The 19626-nt window shown below is 39.3% G+C and overlaps 3 protein-coding genes across 4 annotated transcripts; all 3 read left to right on the top strand.

The window, feature by feature from the left end:
• The first annotated feature begins 284 nt into the window (after nt 1-284).
• Nucleotides 285-7860, top strand: mrps15 (mitochondrial ribosomal protein S15). The gene is made up of 8 exons (XM_078252426.1): nt 285-534; nt 5776-5844; nt 5926-6001; nt 6139-6187; nt 6355-6439; nt 6557-6615; nt 7081-7272; nt 7543-7860. Exons 1-8 carry the CDS (start codon nt 393-395, stop codon nt 7642-7644), a joined length of 774 nt encoding a protein of 257 aa, XP_078108552.1. The 5' UTR covers nt 285-392; the 3' UTR covers nt 7645-7860.
• A 1195-nt stretch (nt 7861-9055) lies between these two features.
• Nucleotides 9056-11056, top strand: LOC144519358 (cornifelin-like). Its single transcript, XM_078252425.1, has 5 exons — nt 9056-9078; nt 9248-9359; nt 10014-10163; nt 10273-10409; nt 10642-11056. The coding sequence occupies exons 3-5, from the start codon at nt 10052-10054 to the stop codon at nt 10744-10746; spliced, it is 354 nt and encodes a 117-aa protein (XP_078108551.1). The 5' UTR covers nt 9056-9078; nt 9248-9359; nt 10014-10051; the 3' UTR covers nt 10747-11056.
• Nucleotides 11057-11658: 602 nt separating this feature from the next.
• Nucleotides 11659-18206, top strand: oscp1b (organic solute carrier partner 1b). Of its 2 annotated transcripts, XR_013502104.1 has the most exons (11): nt 11659-11880; nt 13136-13290; nt 13728-13895; nt 14277-14357; nt 14464-14567; nt 15098-15226; nt 15584-15653; nt 15943-16082; nt 16185-16248; nt 16752-16974; nt 17175-17265. XR_013502104.1 is itself a non-coding variant. In XM_078252424.1 (10 exons), the coding sequence occupies exons 1-10, from the start codon at nt 11769-11771 to the stop codon at nt 17292-17294; spliced, it is 1143 nt and encodes a 380-aa protein (XP_078108550.1). In that variant the 5' UTR covers nt 11660-11768; the 3' UTR covers nt 17295-18206. The 2 variants fall into 2 exon arrangements, 1 of the variants encoding a protein (XP_078108550.1); XM_078252424.1 differs by lacking the exon at nt 16752-16974 and having other exon boundaries at nt 11660-11880; nt 17175-18206.
• Nucleotides 18207-19626: the final 1420 nt, after the last annotated feature.

The following is a 19626-nucleotide window of genomic DNA, read 5'->3' as shown; positions in this document are numbered from 1 at the left end:
CTCTTCCACACAGCAATTGTTCACATCTCCCACGTCCTCTGACTCTTCTAGTGTAGCAACATGTCACTCCTGGCAGGCAGCAGACTCATCTGAGAAGAGCTCTCTCATATGGCCTCACCCTGTAAAATACTCATGAACAAAAAGACTCCCAAGCTCGGTTAACTTTTGTATTTCATTTGTTTGTTTTTCATGAGAGAAACATTTTGTCCTATCGATGTGTTCTAAGATTGTTAGCATAGCCTAGAAAGAAGGGGGGGAAAAACCATCATCACTCAGCTAGTTTGGTCTAGTCAAAATGGCGAGCCTCACATAGGGGTCGAGTGTGATTAGCAGTCACATTTTCATAATTTCTGGGGAGTTTATTATCTACCTTGTGAGCTATCCTGACAAACATGTTCACAAACATAGCTCTGCGAACTGTTCTGAAAACGTCAGTTGGTGTTTTGCGAGAAAGCGGCGCTCTGTGCTCTGCTCTGTCAGCGAAACCCTGGACATGCAGCTCGGCGTTACTATCAGGACCGAGAGTCAGCTGTGGTAAGTGTAAACGATAGGAAGAACCTAAAGGAGCTGACTAGATGCGTTTAATTAAACGTGGCTGTTTACAGTGCCGAACACTGCCCGTCTATCAAAAACAGTTACCTAACTTAGAGCATCGTTAGTTAGTAACGTTAGTATGCTAACACCAACAGAAGTGGACCGTGGTAAAGTTGGTTTTATATTGGACAATGGATATTCGACACGTTCGAAAAATCTATTATGCGGCTTGACCTTTTGACCTATTCATGTCAAACCACTTTTGGTGAACTCAGCTAACTCCCCTACACATTGCATAAAGCTTACTTTTTTCTTTTAAAAACCATCCTTTGATTTTTTTTAAATGTTTTTTTATTATTTTATTTTATCTTTGTAGAACCAATTTGACTCATGCAGAAGATGGTTCCAAGATCTCTGCACTCCAGCAACCGGAATGGTACATGTTCCAGAAGAATTGTTTCAATGTACACTGTGTGAAAAACAATAAATAACTAGAACTGCAAGCAGTTATGACCCCCGACGACTCCGGGGAGCTGCGAAAGTGGGACCCAAAGCGTAACGGTGAGGAGGCAAACGTCAGTAAATAGTGACGTGTGAGCCGCAAGGTCTGTGGTACGTTGCCGTTCCAAATATCCCATTAACATTGATTGAGTAGAAGGGCCGAAACTGGTCTACGTTGGCTACAGCGCCCCTTAATGGCCGATCTTCTTAAAATGTGTGGGGGACCCCCAGAGGGTCATGGCAAACTAGGATCTAAAGTTTCGTGTTTGTAGCATTTATTTTGGTTGAGATATGTCAAAGTTGGCGTTTTCATAGTTAACTACACACATTTATTTGTGCGTAATTTGCGCAATTTTTGTCTAATAAAAATTCTATGAATTTAAAGGCTGGGTTTTTTGAGAAAAGAAGCTTTGTAGGCTGGGAGTTAGCTGAGTTCATCAAAAGTGGTTTGACATGAATAGGTCAAAAGGTCAAGCCGCATAATAGATTTTTCGAATGTGTCGAATATCCAATGTCCAATATAAAACCAACTTTACCACGGTCAGAAGTGGGCACTAGGGCTGCACAATGAATTGCAATTTAATCGAAATCTCAGTATGGACTAGTGCAATATCCAAATCGCAGGAGGAGGGGGGGCAATTTTTGTCAAAGGCAAAATATGTGTCAAACCATTCTGAATAAAGTATTGTGGTGCTGCAGAGACGTCCTGGCCTACAAGTCCTATCCTACAGATTTTTATAAAGTAAGATCTTTAGCAATTTCTTTCTAATTTTAATGTTTTTCAATGAAAATGAGAATAATGGCACAAAAATGATCATTCCCTCCAATATCGTCAATCGCATCGAAATATCAGCCAAATAATCGCTTAGATATTAGATATTTTCCTCATGTCTTGCAGCACTAGTGGGAACAACTGACAAAAATCTGCCGTTGTGGAAGACGCTTAATAATGAATTTCATTTGGGAACATTAATCATTGTGGATATGTGGATTTTCTATCCCAGAATGTCAATTTTGAGTCTTTACCTATGTACTTGTAACATTAGTAAACAACAACAAACAGCCAATGCTTTTGAGACAGAACTATGACGTCACAACAGATCAGAATAATTAAAGTCCATTAGTGTTTTACATGCTAGCTTAGAAAACAATCCTTTAAAAATACATGATTGGAGTACTTATATTTATCCTAAGTTGCCCATTTATTTCATACACCTGACCTAGCCAAAAGTAGGTGTAATATTTAGTCTACTTTCATTTCGGTGAGGGTAGGTAGACTAAGTATTAGAAATACCTCTACGTAGCATGCAAAGGCAAGGCAGCTTTTTTTGTATAGCAAATTTCAGCAACAAGGCAATTCAAAGTGCTTTACACAATGCAACACCGAATATATTCTAGAAAGGAACAGTAACAAGGGAAGTGGCTTCACTAAAGCTAACCTTCAGACTATCTAGCTTTCAAATGAGTTAGGTCTGAGATCAGGGAGTCCTCAGAGTTACTGCAGGGGGGGGCACCAAATTATTGTTTGACATTTAGGGACCGGGCAGTGTTGCACACCTGTCCCTCTTGGATTTGCAGATCTTCTTCTTCTTCTTCTTCTTCTTCTTCTTCTTCTTCTTCTTATTCTTCTTCCTACCATGAAATCTGCCTTCCAATGCATGGATATTCACCAAACTTTGCACATAGGTCCAGTACTACAGTATGTTTAACGGCCTCAACTGGCTTTGTGGGTTCATAGTTCTGATGGTGGCGCTACAGCAGCAATAACGAACAAAAGTGTTTAAATATGTAAGGACGTATGCGGTTTTAAATAGGTCAAAAAATAATCTTAACCCAATAGTGTTTATGTGATTGTGTGTATGGCTGTCTGTTTAATCTGATGCGCCATCTTGCTTCATCATGATCATATCGACCAGCTCTGTTTTCATTTCCCCGTTATTCTTATTATGAATGTGATAACTCATTTTCATGCTGTTGCATCTTCATTTTTGCTGGCTGACAGTCACAGACGTACCATACCTTGATTAACCGGCCCGCCGAGCAACAAGTTGGCATCTTCTCGCAGATCACTACTCAACTTGATGACACGGCCTAGTTTTGAACCCAACATCATAATTCATTTGGTTGGGTATACAGTTGCTAGTCTAAGAGGGAAAAAAAACCCATTAGCAGTACTGTCTTGACAGAAATTAAATCACTGACAGTATCATAAGAAATAAAAAGTAGCTTGAAGGAAAAGTAGCGAATCGTTTTCCTTCCGTTTACCGGCAAGAAAACGTGTCGTAAATTGTTCTAATGTGCTAAGAGCACTGAGAAACCAGAGCAGCTGCAGTGCACCATCATGTTAGTTGTACATGTGGCTGGATTTCTGTAGGGATGAAGCACCAGTGTTTTGAGGAAACAACATAATTTGGTGTTTTGATAATCTTGATATTGAAAACCGCTTTCCTCTCACCATCTGATATGTGCATAGTTTTATCTTGGCTGTGGGACAGTCATGTTGCACCGATTATCTCGGTTGCACTCTTCAAATCTTAAACTTCTTAAACAGTTGCATCATCATCCTGCAACTTTTACTCTCACAGAATAGAAATGCTTTACATCCAGCAATGGAGACAGAATCCCTTTTCATGCTAAGTGGCATGCTGCAAATAAAAATTCACTAGCAGACAGTTTTCTTCAAATGCAGGAGTGACAAAAGGTTTACTCAGATCTTACTTCCGATCAGAGTTAAATTACTGAATCGACTTACAATGATGTCGCATTGAGGATAGCCTCAGGTTCTTTGATGGTGTGGGAGGTGGGCAATCTACAAAAGGCCAGTTATAGCTTGGAATATAGGCCTCTGTGGTCTAGGTCCAGCAAATGACCTATGTTTTTGCCTATATTTCTTGGCTATTATACTGTATATCAACAGACTCATCGGCCCTAGTAAAAAGATGTCAGTCAGCATCATTACAGATTCACCAATTCACCATTTTTTTTTTAAAGTGCTCTTGTAAGTGCTTTTTCCCTTTCCTTTATTGTTTAATCTCTTTTTTGTGCATGTTAGGTTTACAAAGTGAAAAAGCCCAAAGTCCACCCCATCTCCAACAGAAAACACTGTTCACAAACTGCTCCAAACAGCTCTATTGTAGTCCAGCCTTTACTTCTGTGACGAACGTGCGTCACTTTGTAACGCACGTTATAATGCACGCCTAGCTGCTAGCGTGGCACTCCCTCATACTCGGTACTAGTGATAGACCGATTTTATCGGCTGGCCGATATATCGGGCCGATATTTGCGTTTTTACGCGTATCGGCCAATGCAGATACGCGTATAACGCAAATATCGGCTGCTGCGTTTGCCGATATTTTTTTACCCGGCATTATTTACAGACCGGCGTCCACATGCATCTCTGTGTTGCTGGAGACGCTGCAGTTCCCGTGCAGACCATGCACTGCCCCTCCACCACTAGCACCATGGCCATGGTCTTAAATTACAAATCAAGCACTTTATTTCAATGGCTACTTTTCAGGTTTATTGTTTTCTTAAATTATTTAAATGTGTTGACAAAGGACATTTTGTGATGACCTGATTATATCTGTCTTATAATATGTCAGCAAGGAATGCATCATCAAGGCTGTGTTGTAGATGTTGATGAAAGCCTTTTACCCTTGCACAGTTAACCATATGCAGTGCACCCATCCATATGATGCACATTGCACACATCATTTGGGTGATATGAATGTAAGATGATTGCAGAAGTGACACTGATCTGTGTTTTTGTTTATTATTTTTAAAGAAATGGCAGAGCAGATTCTGAAAACAAATCCAGCGTGGCAGGGTTTACATTTTTATGATGTAAATGGGGGGGAGCAAAAGCAGTTTCGGCTTCAAATATCGGCTCAAGAAAATCGGCAGCCCGTATCGGTCATCGGCTAAGGCTGATGGGGAAAAAATAAATTGTATCGGCATCGGCACTAAAAAAATCCATATCGGTCGATCCCTACTAGGTATTGCACATGTGCGACTCCCAACAAAGATGGAATAAAAGTGAGATGCCTCACTCTGTAGCTAAAACGGAAAGCTCAACACACAGGGTGAAAAGAGGAGCTGCGGCAATGTGCAGTTCAACAAAAAGATGGTGTTTTTTGAAAATTAAACCACGTAAACTGAGCATAATATGAGCACTTTAACAACATGTAATAGAAATTATGCAGTGATGCTATCTTTGGTTGTATATAAATATAAAGTTTGTTTTTAAAATGGTTAAGGCCTATGATCAGACCATGTTACTGTATTGAGATGATCAGCTTCCAGCTTTTGTGCTCTATATGACGTGTCTTTGTGCATACGAGATTTCTTTGTAGAATTCTTGACATACAAACCAGCTTTGTGAAGGTCACAACATGCGTTCTTGTTAACACCGTGTCACAGTTGTCGTGATTCACTTCTGTAGTAACTTTAGTATTCTGTGAAGTTTCCAGTCAGCGTTGACTGGCAACCACAGATTCTTTTCTGAGCCTTTTGAGTTTCTTGTTGTGTCTGGCATACGTCATGTTTTCCTTTTGTCTTGCATCATTGGACCACAAGTTTTGTTAGTGATTGACCTATTCTTCAGGCCCCAACTGTTAGACCACTTCTGAGCTCAAATTAGCTATCCCTTTGTCTAGGTTGTTTTACTTTTGGTGTTTTCAGCATCCTCTCCACTCACTCTCTGTGTGTCTCTCTCTCTCTCTCTCTCTCTCTCTCTCTCAGTTGCAGGTAGCTTTGCTGTCCCACCACCAGTGAGACATTATGCCCGGGCTGCAAAGAAAAAAAAGACAGGTATGAGGCTGCGTTGTCCCCACATCATGTATTAACATTTTGAAATGCTCGCTTTTCATCCAAACACTTTTCTTCTTCCAGGCCCTGAGAGCCAGCTCAGTGATCTTCCTCCAACAATGCTGAAGATGGACTATACTGCTGTGCCCCTCGCTCAAACGTAAACATAGTTTTATACTGTAACTCGCATGAAATGAGTACAAATAAAATGTATATTCACAATTCATTATAAATCTGCATTCATATATTTATTATGGTTATATTTCTATATAACACTAGTGTATTTTCTACCAATAGGACTGATGATCTTGTCAAAAGACTTCTGTCGTTGGAGTTGGCCAGCCATGTGAGTGCTCATGTCCCGACAGATCGCCTCGTCATGTTTTACTCTGCTTTCTTGTTTTACGATATTTTTGATGATAATGATTGTTTCTTGAAAAGTACACCGACGTGCCACTTTCAGAAAGTAGAGTCATAAACGGGTAGTTTAATAATCTGTGTTCATGTCTTCAGAGGGAAAAGCTACAGCTGAAAAAGGAACAGCTGATTGCTAAGGTCCAGAAGGATGAGAATGACCGCAGCTCAGTGGGAGTCCAGGGTGAGTCGTGTCTCGTCAATGTTGTAGATGGCGTTTTCACTGAAAGGCTAACATAGTATATTGCGTATTTTAACTGTACACTGATTTCAGTTCCCCTTTTAATGTCTTTTCCCTCAGTGGCTATTTTGACTGCGAGAATCCGAAACTATCAGGAGCACTTGCAAAAACATCACAAGGTGAGTGAAGGAGTAGAATCAGCATCATTTTAGCATCCTTTTTTCTCTCTCGCACGCTAAACAGGAAGGCCCGTCTTAGATGACGTATCACATCATACGTCACTTGACTTGCACCACTAGAACATTTTGTATTAATACGTCGCTCAACATTTCCTCTCTGCCTTCCTCTGGTGTGTAACACGCCTGTGCTACAGGATATCCTGTGTACTCCCCCACATTAAATAAGAATATACCTAGCACGGTCATGGTTGGAAATTTCCACGTTAAATCTTACGTTAAACATTGCTGTTGAAATTGACACAGAAGGGGAATAGAGGTTGTAACTGTTGAACTGCTTCTCAGTTGCATTTGTAAATAAGTATCTCCCCATAAGCTGATGACTGTATAAGCTGAGCTTCAATTGGTGTCCCCACTTTGAATCACATCTACTCCAACCCCATTCTTTCATGTGTTCTTTCATTCCAGGACAAAGCTAACAAGAGGCGGATGCTCATGGCCATCGACCGAAGGAAAAAGCTTTTGAAAAACCTGAGGTTGGTTAGCTACGATACCTTTGAGAAAGTGTGCGAGCAGCTAGGCATCACGTACACCTTCCCTCCAGAGTACTACAGACGGGCCACTCGCCGCTGGCTGGCCAAGAAGGCCTTCTGCATTAAGGTAGCAAACAAATGACCTCATTATTCTTTTAATATCTGTTTGTTTTTTTCATTTTGGAGTGCATAATAATGGTTTCAATTGGAAATTAATGTCTAGACCTTACACCCTTAACTTTACTTCCACACAAGTGAAACCAAAGTGCATATTGTGTGTGAGAGCGTCACTCAAGCTTTCTGTAGGTGTGATGTGTACACTCCTCTAACTGACTAACATGTTGAAGGTGTTATTTTGTGCCTCCACTGACACTTGGGCATGTGTGTCTCTTCGCAGGTCTTTAAGGAAGTCCAGAAGCAGAGAGCAGAGCAGAGGCTGAAGATGAAGCAAAGTTTAGCCTCTACAGACACAGAGGCAGCCAAAACAAGAGCTGTTTAGACCCAATAAAAGACAATATTCTGTATATTACAACAATTGATTCTAAATGCTTGTCTTAACCAACAGCTTTCATTTTTCACCTTAAAAAATGTGGCATTTGGATAAATAGTTCAATTTTTCATGTGTTACCATTATACAATGTTATTTGCTTTTGCCTTTATGGTGATGTTGAAGTTAATGGAAATAAAATGTCCCAAAAAGGTGTCTTCAAATGTATACGTCTTCTCCTATGGAACTGTATTTGTACTGAAATATATGACTCTCAATTATGTGTTTTATATTAGATTCATCTGCACAAAACAAGTTAGGCGACCACTGATATCAAACCAGAAAAAATCTATTTTCCTGTATTTTCCATTATAGCCTGCAGGTTGCAGAAAACTACTGCTGCGTTGCTCTCTATGGGTTGAACATGTCTACTTTGCACCTCTGGCCATGCACTTCAGAACTAACATTTTTCCATCAGCTGCCAACATTCCTGTTTCATCATTTATAAAACTAATAAAGCACTTAGATATGTCTACAACAAGTGATGCATAATGGTAACTAATAAGCAATCACAATACCAGTACTCTTCACAGTTTCAGTACTGGTTTGACATTTTTCAGCAGGATTTATGCGGAATATTTGACTTCACATTATGCCAACACCTTTAGTGTCTTTAAGAGCATCTGGTAACATTACAATATGATTCACCTTACACTGATGGGCTTTAGGTCAAGTGTTTGCTGAGTCTTAATGCATGAGCTAGGAAAAATAACATGAACACCTGTACATTATGATAAAGCCATTACAAAATTGCTGCAATAAATAAGATTTAAGAAGCTGAAAATGTCACATTTTTGTTGACTGCCAAAGAGGTGTTGATCAAGCTGGTAATATTTGGGGGCTGTATAGGTCTGGTTGCTGCTTTATCTTGCAGCATGTCTCATATTTTGTCCAAATACCAAAATTATTTTACTGTAATGTGATCCAATACAACACATCAAACAATGCCCCACTTAGTCATGGTTCACAATCAATATACTGATAACAAAACAATGAATTTCCGAGATGTCAGCATCATTACTTTATGACTGCTCTGTAAGTATATCAAATGTTTCCATGAATAGTGTATATCAAGTTATTTCACCCCTTAGTTGTGAAATTCTAACAAATAATATACCAGTGACTCCCATATGAACATTTCTGATTCCCTCAGGGGTTTTAGTCAATAAGAAAGCAAGTTTTTGCAGCTGCATGTAATATTGTACTGGTTAAAATCTTGAGAAAACCCATGCCTTCTTTTTGCAAACTGCAGTGGTGACATAGTATGTGTTGGTTGGTTAAAACCTCAAGCTAACAGGGACATGATGCATTTGTGGGTGTTATATGAAAGCATGTTCTAAACAGTTCCGATAACTGCGTGAATTCTCTGTACTTTGCTGATCTAATGTGAGATTGGAAAACCATTCAATTTGAAGGCTTCACTTCCTAACATACGTGTTCCAGTGATCTGTAGCTGTTTATGATTATACCAACTATCAGCCTCAAAGCAAAGCAGCAGTTCTCGTTAATAGTCTGAGTTTGTCAGTCAATAACCACAGATCTTTGTCATTTTCAGAAACAGCAGTTTGTTGGCCAACCAGCATTTCACAGCTCAAGCTCATCACAGCTTCCTGTGTGGTGCGCAGTTTGTCAGTTTGATCAGGAGTGTACGCTTACAGACTCTTCTGGTAAGTTAAGACATCTCCTTTTCCTCAATTCTCAAATCTCACTCAAAGCAATTTTTATATTTTATTTATTTTATATCATATGTTGTTCTTTAAAAGTTGTGCCTTCACAATAAACTCTTTTTGACACGTTCGTTTGTACTTCAGGTTGAGTAACATTTCAAAATAATTGCATATTTTAGCAATTTTTCAAGTCAGGTCTTTCAAATTTGAAACTCAATTCTGAAACAAAAATATTTTCTGAGCAACATTAATAGCTGAGTTTTTTTTATAAATATTTTTGAGTGTATTTCACAAAAGCTTTGCACAAAATCACAAAAGCTTGTTCTGTGTTAAAGAAGAAGTCTGTGAAACGTTTGTTGATACATTACATGCTTTGCGGGGGATTCATGAATGGTGATGAGCTGTAGAGTATGAATAACACATGAATTCTGTTTTAGAGTTATTCTCTAATGGAAAGCACTTGAATACATTAACCTAGACCTCAAAAGTATTCTATGAAAAGTCAAACTATGACATTTTATACTCTGGAAATGAATTGCATCACATGTTAGTACATATGTATAAATGTGAAAACAGTTGTGGCACATGGAAAGATTGATGTAGGTCATTTCTCCTGCAACAAACTGCACCTTTGCTCCATTCCTGTGCTAACAGCTGAATCAAAAGCAAGAAGCAGATCCAGTAATCCAAAAATGTCGAACCCAGTGGTCACCCATCAACCAGGTGCAGGCAGCTATGGGACAAATGTCCAAACAGGAGAGTGGAGCACGGGCCTGTGCTCCTGCTGCAGTGACTTGTTTGTCTGTGAGTACCATTCAAGATGCTTCAATTTTATAATTTTTGTCCGTAGAGGCACGTTTTCATGCTTTTTATCTTACAAATATTGACAATGAAATACACTTCTGTTGTGCAGGTGCTCTTGGTTGCTGCTGTCCACTTGTATTGAGCTGCTACACAGCAAATAAGTATGGAGAAAACTGCTGCTTGGGTTGTGTGCCAGGAGGTTCCACAGCCATTAGGACTCATATGAGACTGACCTATGGTATTCAGGTAAGTTACAAATATAATTATTGTATATTCCAGATTCGCTGAAAGACCAATGGGTGGTTCCGTAAGTCTTATACAGGCTTTTTAATAACCTGGCTCTCACGAAAAGACAGATTTCACAAACATAAGAAATGTTGGGTTTTCCCTGCAATTGAGAAACCTGAACTGCGGTACATTTCCTCATAGAGGATTGGTGTTCCCTGTTGTGATTTTGTTGCAATCTTTTTAACCACAGGGAACCATAACCAATGATGCCTTGATGACCTTTTTCTGCGGATTGTGTGAGATGTGCAGGATGGCGCGAGAAATACGCATCAGAAATGGAGACATTTCACCTTAAGAAGGCATAAAGGATTCTGGTCTGGTTTGTTGATGATGTCCCGCTATTGTGGAAGTAATTTGTTAATTCCTGTAGCAGGCCTAGCTTTCGTGCAGACAACAAAGAATGAGCAGCTTATTAATTATGCAATTCAGTGTATTAAATGTTATATTTTACCTGTAACCTTATATGTACCAGTTTGACAAAGTCCTAGTACTGATCTGCATTACTGTAAATAAACTGCATTTTTCAAACACTCACAACATGATCAATTACATTTAAGCATGAGCCATTTTGTACAACATTGTCAATAAAAAAATGTATTGTTTAATGGTATTTAATTTACCTTTTAACGTAGGAAATTTTGATGTGATGATCCACATCGTGCTCTGACAAAACGTGTCTTGTGTGGGTTATTTTGGTGATATAAACCCTTTCTTAAACCAGTGGTTCCCTGTGGCTTGTGACCATGACTCCTTTAAAATAATGTCTTTACTTGAGACACTCGATCACGCGTCTTAGTGTGGACATCAGTTGTGAGTATTTCAACCACAGAGTAATTTCCTTAATTGTTTTTATCATAAGTATTTTATAAGCTTGTATAGCTAAATATATTAAGTATATCACAATAACTAGTCTAACATTGCCAGACCTATCAAGCAAAGTCAGAAAAAAATATTCATTTGGGTTGGAGCCACTTACACTAATAATACTGGTGCAGGGTTTATTTGGACATGATGTAAACACAATGGGTAAATTAATTGAGTTTGTACCTTTATTTTTAAGGTCTCATTTGGAACAATGGGATTTAATTGCATGTGCACTGGGGCACACAGGCTGAAATGAAAGTTTCGTACGCGCCTGACTCCTCCCCTTTCTTGTACGTCATAACGCACAACGCGCTGATTGGCTGTTTGCTTCGTGGCCTGGCAACCAGAAGAGGCTTTACCAAACAGACGCCTCCCAACGAGCAAGCATTCGAGCTACAATCGCTAGTTAGCTGCCTGCGTTTTCTGGAGACATTCAACCGTCCAAATACCATCATGTCTTCAAGAACTCTGCCTCTGCTATTCATCAACCTCGGTGGAGAAATGCTGTACATCCTGGACCAGCGGCTTCGAGCTCAGAATATCCCTGCTGACAAAGCCAAGAAAGGTAGCTAGCTAGTTTAGCAGCTATCCAGATGACAACACAAATGTCACCCTGCAGTAACTGCGATAACTGCACATGACTTTCAGTCGGTTTGTCCGTTTACTAGTTTGTGAATTTAGAATATGTTTCGGCGATTCATAGAATGTCACTACAGAGCCAAGTTAAGAGTTAACATTAATGACTCAACTGGTTGTCTTTTGTAAACTCGCACATTTTGATAAAAATCATAATGGAGTTGCTGTTGCATGGGACACTAATTAGGAGCCCAGAGCAAATCTCAATTTTTAGCTAATTCCCAATGCTCCATTGTCAGTAAATAATGAGAAACTGCTCATGTTCAACTATATAGAATTGTATCATTCAAATGTAACGTTAGTATTCAACCACAGATATAAAACATCTGTTGTTTTATATCTATGTAACAACGTTGGTCAAGCTTTGAGTCATTTGCCATTCAACAATCTGGTTTTCAGAACATCATTTCATTTATCTCCTTTTAAATCATAACGTTTCCACAATAGCTGGCTGGATAGAGGATGACAGAAGGAGAGGTATTATTACAGAGCTTCAGCATTATCATGCACTGATGCATTAGTAGCTCTCTGTCTGCTATAGCTCTTTGCTCTGCTACATGGCTATATGCCATAAGATAACATAAGATCACTACATAGAATTGTCTCTTACCTTAAAAAAAAAAAAAAACTAGTGCATTACACTTTATTCTGCATATATCAAGAAGCTTATCTGGGGTCACCACACTGTCTGTCTCTGCTCTGAGAACAGTTTTTAATTTTTCAAAACTTTGGCTTTCTTATGGGTAAGTAGCATTACAGAAAATACTACATAGCCTTACTGCGTTAAGCAATTATTTGCCTCACTCTTGAGCCAATAAAAAGCTTGTCAAATATTTGAACAAAAAGTGAAGTTACCCTATGGTAACTATAGGTATGACTTCTTACAGTCACAATAGTGATTGTGATCACTTCTGCCAATTGCAGCAGTAATTCATGGAAGTAATCACAGCAAATGATAAATGTCCTACCTGGCAATTGTCCGGCTACCAAGTAAGACATATGCTGATGGCTTTCCACGCTGCTGCTTGATTAGTGCCGTTTGGATATAGGATGAAATGGTTTTGGCCAACATACAGTATAGTATAGACTGCTGCCTGCTTCTGAGCCTACAGTGTGGAAAGTATATTTGTCTAACCTCTTTTAACTATTTGGAGACTTTTCTGTTGTACTGTTTGCTTGACTAGTTATGAATGACATCATCACCACCATGTTCAACAAAAAGTTCCTAGAAGAGCTTTTCAAGCCACAGGAGCTTTACTCCAAAAAGGCCCTGCGGACTGTGTTCGACAGGCTGGCCCACGCCTCAATAATGAGACTCAATCAAGCTAGCATGGACAAGGTAAGTCCTCATGTATACAGATGTAGCCTTCCTGTACAGCTGTATACTGTGTTGTATCATGCACATGTTGAATTATTCTGTTGCTTTTCTTGTCTATTTTGCATTTTCACTTCAGCACACAAGGCTTTTCCATACATTAATCACATTCTCTCATCAACTGCACAGTGATGCCAGTTTGTGTTACAGCTTCCTCAGTATACAGACCATTCACCTTCAGAGCCATATTAGATACATCTACACATCAATCAATGCTTTATAGCTATATAACACGTGTGTACATATTGGCTCATTTAGTTGACTTACATCAGTAATTCTCAAGTATAGAGCGATTCATATCACAAACACGGTATGTTGCTGTATGTGTCTCCCTCTGCTGTTTATTATACAACAATAGCAGTTGATTTTATTTTGCTTTGCATGTGTATCCCTCTTTACAGCTCTATGACTTGATGACCATGGCTTTCAAGTACCAGGTGCTTCTCTGTCCTCGACCTAAGGACATCCTACTCATCTCCTTTAACCACATGGATGCAATCAAAGACTTTGTGAAAGACACTCCCAGCATTCTCAGCCAAGTTGATGAAACGTACCAACAGCTCATAGAGGTATGGCATGTGTGACTACTCTCTACTCTCCTCACATTTGTTATGGACTAGAGTGGGTAGTGACATTATACATGGCTTGTTGTATACATTAACATTTAATAGAAGCAGTGACTTATTTGATCTACTTTCCTGAGTCACTGTGGTCAGTGATGGTAGTACACTATGCTGTGATAATTACAAACCATTTGGATTATCATCACATACATTGAGCTACAATATGACGGCACACATTCTGTCAAGTGTCAGAAGCAACAGTTGTTTAACATTGCTTGTTATTGTATGGTTAGGTTAAATGGGATAATGTTTAACATGAATAAAGGAAAAATGTATATACATTCCGTATGTAGTTAAAAAAAGTAATTTTTCAATTTTTATTTTTAGATGTATACAACCTTGTGTAGTGGGGAATTCCAGCTGATCAGACAAACTCTCCTTATCTTCTTCCAAGACATGCATATAAGAGTAAGTGCATTATGTTGGCAAATTAAATCACGGAGAGAGAATAGAATCTTTTGTTTTGTGTTTTATTTTCCTCACAAGCCTGTTGCTATGTTTTTCTCTATGCCAGGTGTCTATTTTCCTCAAGGATAAAGTGCAGAACTCCAATGGGCGCTTTGTGCTTCCCACCAGTGGTCCTGTGCCTTATGGAACACAAGTCCCTGGCTTGATAAGGTAACACTGTATACAGCTGTTTTCACTCAGACCCAGACAATCTTCACTTTTAAAGAATGATGGACATGACTGAAATTAAAAAAAGTGGCTTGGATATTAAAACATACCTTTGGTCCTTTCAATGATCTTTAATGTTTGCCTTTTTGTCTTTCATATGCTTGCTGATCTTACACAAACACTGTAATCTTAAGTTAAGTAGGCCTATCAGTAGCTAATAGCATTACAGAGGTTTTTTTGAAGCATTTACATTCTAATTTTAGATGCGTTGTATGTTGAGCTTGGATCAAATTACTCACGGATTGTATGTGCACAGTGAAACATTTAATACATTGAGGAAACAAGCTCACATGTAGAACATCTGAGCTTCAACGGTGTTAAAATATTCAAAGCAACAGAGGTCTTAAGGGTTCCACATAAGGGAACTCCTTTCATCACAGGAAAGAAATTCAAAAGAAATTGCTGTGGATACAAAAATGATTGAAATCATGTTTGTCCATAATATGTTGTGTTTTTGTATCTGGTTATTTCAGGATGTTTAGCTGTACTGGTGAAGAGGTGACCAGGCTGCAGTTCAATAATGGAGGAAACTATACCGCAGCTCTCCGGGAAGGATCTTTCGAGATATTTAGAGACCGGGTCACCAAACTAGGCACAAACATGTAAGACACTGCAAAGTACAAAAGATATAACATGACTTGGTGGTACTGTATGTATGCAATGGCAGTGGATTGATGATGATTTTCTGTTATCCATTCATGAGATATTTAGAAGTACTAAGACAAAGGTAACTGAACTTTATGGTGTAGTCTTGACGACGCTTCAGAGTCCCAGGTGTTTAAACTTATGTGGTTTGATGTCACATAATTTCATTACATTACTGTGTAAACAACCTAAAGCTGATTAAATGCCTGGGACTGCCCACAGTCAGTAAAAAGTATAAAGCCTATTGGATGAGTAGACACATCATCCTCCGCACTATGTTGCATTGAAGTGCTCATTCTCTCTTTTTCATCCAGGTACAGTGTAAGCCGCCCAGTGGAAACACACATGTCAGGAACGTCTAAAAATTCTGCTCAGCACACTAAGGTGAAACCGCTTAACTGTCAGCACTGTAAACATGAGTGATTTTATTAATGCACACAATGTTTTTGAATTTCATGCACACAAGTTAAATTTTTAAGACTGGTTCTAACATGTTTTAACTCTTTACGGTGTTCGCAGTACATAACGTGAGCAGGAATTTGGTGACCCACCAAGTGACCCTGGTCCAGAACCATACTCTACTTCGTGGTGCATAATCATCAGTAGCAGGATCTTGCAAACAACAGGTTCAGCACGAATATACTGAAGTAAACAAGCCATTGTGTGTCAACAGGTCAACACTGCTCCCAACCCTCTGGCCAAAGAGGAGCTTAATCTGTTGGCCAAGCTAATGGGAGGGCTAGAAGTTTCGAAATCAGGAAATGCAGACAACGGCTTCCGTGTCAACCTCTTCAATACCGATGAGGAGGAAGAGTGAGTCCCCTTTTTTGTGTTTACTGGCAATGTGTTGTATGGCACTTGATCAAATGAAACCTCTACTTACGCTCAAAACTAACATTGTGACTTTTATTACAGAGAGGCATTAATATCAAGACCAGGTGACCTTTCATATGGAGTTATAAACATCCAAGCAACAAAGGTAAAGCCAGTCCAGTATTTGTTTAACGAAAATGTAAACTTTAAGGCACATTCAGTGACAAAAAGTCTGATCATACTGTTATCTATCTGTCATCTAAGACTGTGAAAATCTCAGAGTTGCTGTGCTTCTCAAAACACAAGACATTTATTGTCCCTGACTGTACTCATGTAGACGTTAGAGTGCAAAAACTACACAAGTGATCTCAGACAAGGTGCATTGATTTCAAGATTACTCCAGTTTAAGAGATTTGTGACAGGAGCGGATAACGTGGTAGTCGCCAAACAGGCACAAAAAGTCACTCACCGGAAATTCTGTCCGTTTTATATCCGACTAGTAATGGAGCTTGATGGGGCTAGTTCATTAAGCCCCCTCTCCATCTCTTGTGTCCATTCAATCTGCCAAACGCTAGTCCCCACATTCACCCTTCTTTGTAGCTATGATTTTTATTTTGCTTTGGACTGTCTGCTTCCCTCTGATTGGACACTGCTCTCCTCCCATCTCAGACTCGTCTCGAAGGTGCCCCAACTACAAGTGCATTTGTTTTTGGCTGTGATGAAATCAAACATGTTCAAAAACTGACATAGCCTCTGGCACAGCTCACGACGTGGGCAGGACCTATCACAGAACCGCCCGACTCAAGGGCTTTTATCTCAAATCTGTCTAGGACAAGCAAATGGAGGAAAAATCTTGTAGTCTGCACGGGCCCAATCTTTCAGCTTACAACAAGTATGCTATCTTTTATTATCGATAAGGAACACCCATGATTGGACTTGGGGCCAAATGTTACTTATCTTAATGATAGGCTTTTACAGTCAATGATCAGAGATGTGAGGCTTTGCCAGTCTAACAGGATTTACTGTAATGGGGCGTAAGTCTTTGTGATGACCACTCTGGCACTGTGATTAGCGCATAACATTGTCTTTCAGGACCAGCAAGTCAATGCAGAGCTGGCCAAGATCATGGGGGAGTTCACAGAGTCTGGAGAACAATCTCCCAGCTCCAGCAGTAAAGGAGACGACCTTCTGGCCATGATGGACGGGCTGTGACATGGTCACCCTGAAAGAAATGCCCAGGGGGTGGGGCACAATGCATCGTCAACAGTCTGTTTTACTGTAGACCAGTCTTCTGTCTGTAGCTGCGTATACACTGCAGCAACCTGACATGCAGTCAGAAAACCTTCGTTGGGTGCTTTTAAAATGGAGATGTGAGCAGGTGTTTCAATTGGTTGTCAAATGACCAACTGCAAATTTGCATAGTTAACAACAAAGAAGGTGGTGAGCCAAGCTTTAAGCTGTAATACACTGTAATGGTATGGTTGAACAAAGAGTTTCAGTGCATCAAAATATACAGTGGGCATACTGTATATTAGTGTATGTGGTAATAGCAAAACATCTGTGGGTGTATAATGTCACGATGCATTTTTAAAATCAGAGTCAGACTTTGCTGCTGTACACAAAATACACATTCCTTTAATGTTACACAATGTCATTTATCTTAAATGTTAATACATCTCTGTTGTAGTTGATTTGATTGTTTTATAGTTTACAGTGCTCTATTTTGATGAACAAATTGTGATATCATGGGGGAATTGCAGGAAACCCAAGTGCTCTTTCTAATGTGATTCTAATTCCCTCAAATCTTTATTTTGGTAAGAAATATATTTATCTTGCATCACACTGTACTACCTTTAAACAGTATGAGAGCAACTTGTAAGACATTTTCACTACCCTGTGATGTCTCTAGTGTTAAGCTATGGCCCAGAAATGTGCTCATTTATGAGTATGTTATATAAGCAATATGCAATATAAGTAATATCTAATATGTAAATATGTTCATTGCATACTTTATTTATTTAAATGTATAATGTTCTGTGTATAGGAAGGTGCATATTGCTACAGTTGTTAAATTGTTGAATGTGCGATGTAGGATTTTTAATAAATAGATGGAAAAAAATGGTATCATCGGTTTTGTTACTGATGCAATAGAGTGTTAATAATGGCATGAACCTTGTAACAGCTTGTTGTAATTTCAAAGATGTACAGTAGGGGGAGTTGTCTGATCTTTTTTAACAACATGTACTGTACCTGGTGTGTCCAAACTGATTACCACACAATGCTACAGTGCATTTTAGTATGCAGTCATACTGTCTTTAAAAAGAAAATGTGATACTTTTCTCCATTAAGTCACTTGCCATAGGGTTCACTGAAATGTAAAACAACAAATGTGTGATTGGTTATATTTATCTTTATTTACATATTTAACTACCACACCAGAACCTTAAAAGCAATATGCTTGAATGTAATCCCCAATTAGACTCCTGTCCTCCAGCACAGACCTACAATAAGAATTGCTATAGAAACAGCTACCCGTACGCGAGATAGTTGTGTGCAGTCTGCCTGCAGACGGGCCAAAGGGAGACTGTGATAGTCTGCGCTCCCCCAGCCAACCACATTCAGACGCACACAAACGAACATGGTGCATACCATGCAGGCAAAACATGCTGAGACATTTCTCTGAATTGATCTGGGGGTGGAGGATTCTGGTGAGGTCTTTCAAATGATCTTGGCAAAGGAGAGGCAAGAAACACTACATGCCCTGAGGAAACAATCCTGCAAAACAATCTCAAACCATAAAGCTCATGCCAGTCATCCTGCAAGACCGTTCACTTAATCCAAATTCACTAGAAAACAACATTTCACAATACCGATTTGCCAGATTGCTAATATATTTCATTACCAGGATAATTCTATTTTAGTGGCATATTCAAAAAACAACATAAAGGACAACTGCGCGTCCCATTAGAGACAAACAAAATGTACAAACAAGAAAAGTCTTTAAAGTCCAGGCAGTCATAGTTTCCCTAAACGTGCCAAGAGAGCCACTAAAACATATTTCTCTCACAGACCTTGCATTTTGAGTTATGATTCAGTTTCCTCTTGAAAGACTGTGGGCAGGCCACTGTAAAGCCACAGGCTCACAAGTGTTTCATGTGGCCGGAGGCATATGCTCTGCTGAGTCAATGTAGGAAGATTAGTGCAAAACAAAAAAGCTTCTGCCATTTAGGTTGTCCTCTCTTTCTATCACACCTGCCCACTGGTTTGAAACTGGTAGCTGTGGGTGGGATTAAGGGGTTAAAAGGAGAATCTAAATTAGGAATATAGGTGGGCTTTACTAACTGTCACTGTCATGCAATGCTTGCTGAGTAAATTAATACAAAATGTAGCATTGGTCCAGAAATTGTATGAGTCTCAAATATTGAAAATACAATGCTTTTATCAGATGAAATACTAATTCAACTCAGTGATACATAGTTTCACTGAGGCATATGGTGAATAAAGTGATATGTGTCTCCTTAAAAAGCAACTACAGTGAAGAGCC

The sequence above is a fragment of the Sander vitreus genome, chromosome 6 (genome assembly GCF_031162955.1).
Source record: "Sander vitreus isolate 19-12246 chromosome 6, sanVit1, whole genome shotgun sequence".
In the NCBI taxonomy this organism is placed as follows: Eukaryota; Metazoa; Chordata; class Actinopteri; order Perciformes; family Percidae; genus Sander; species Sander vitreus.
This window is presented reverse-complemented; position numbering and strand designations above follow the sequence as displayed.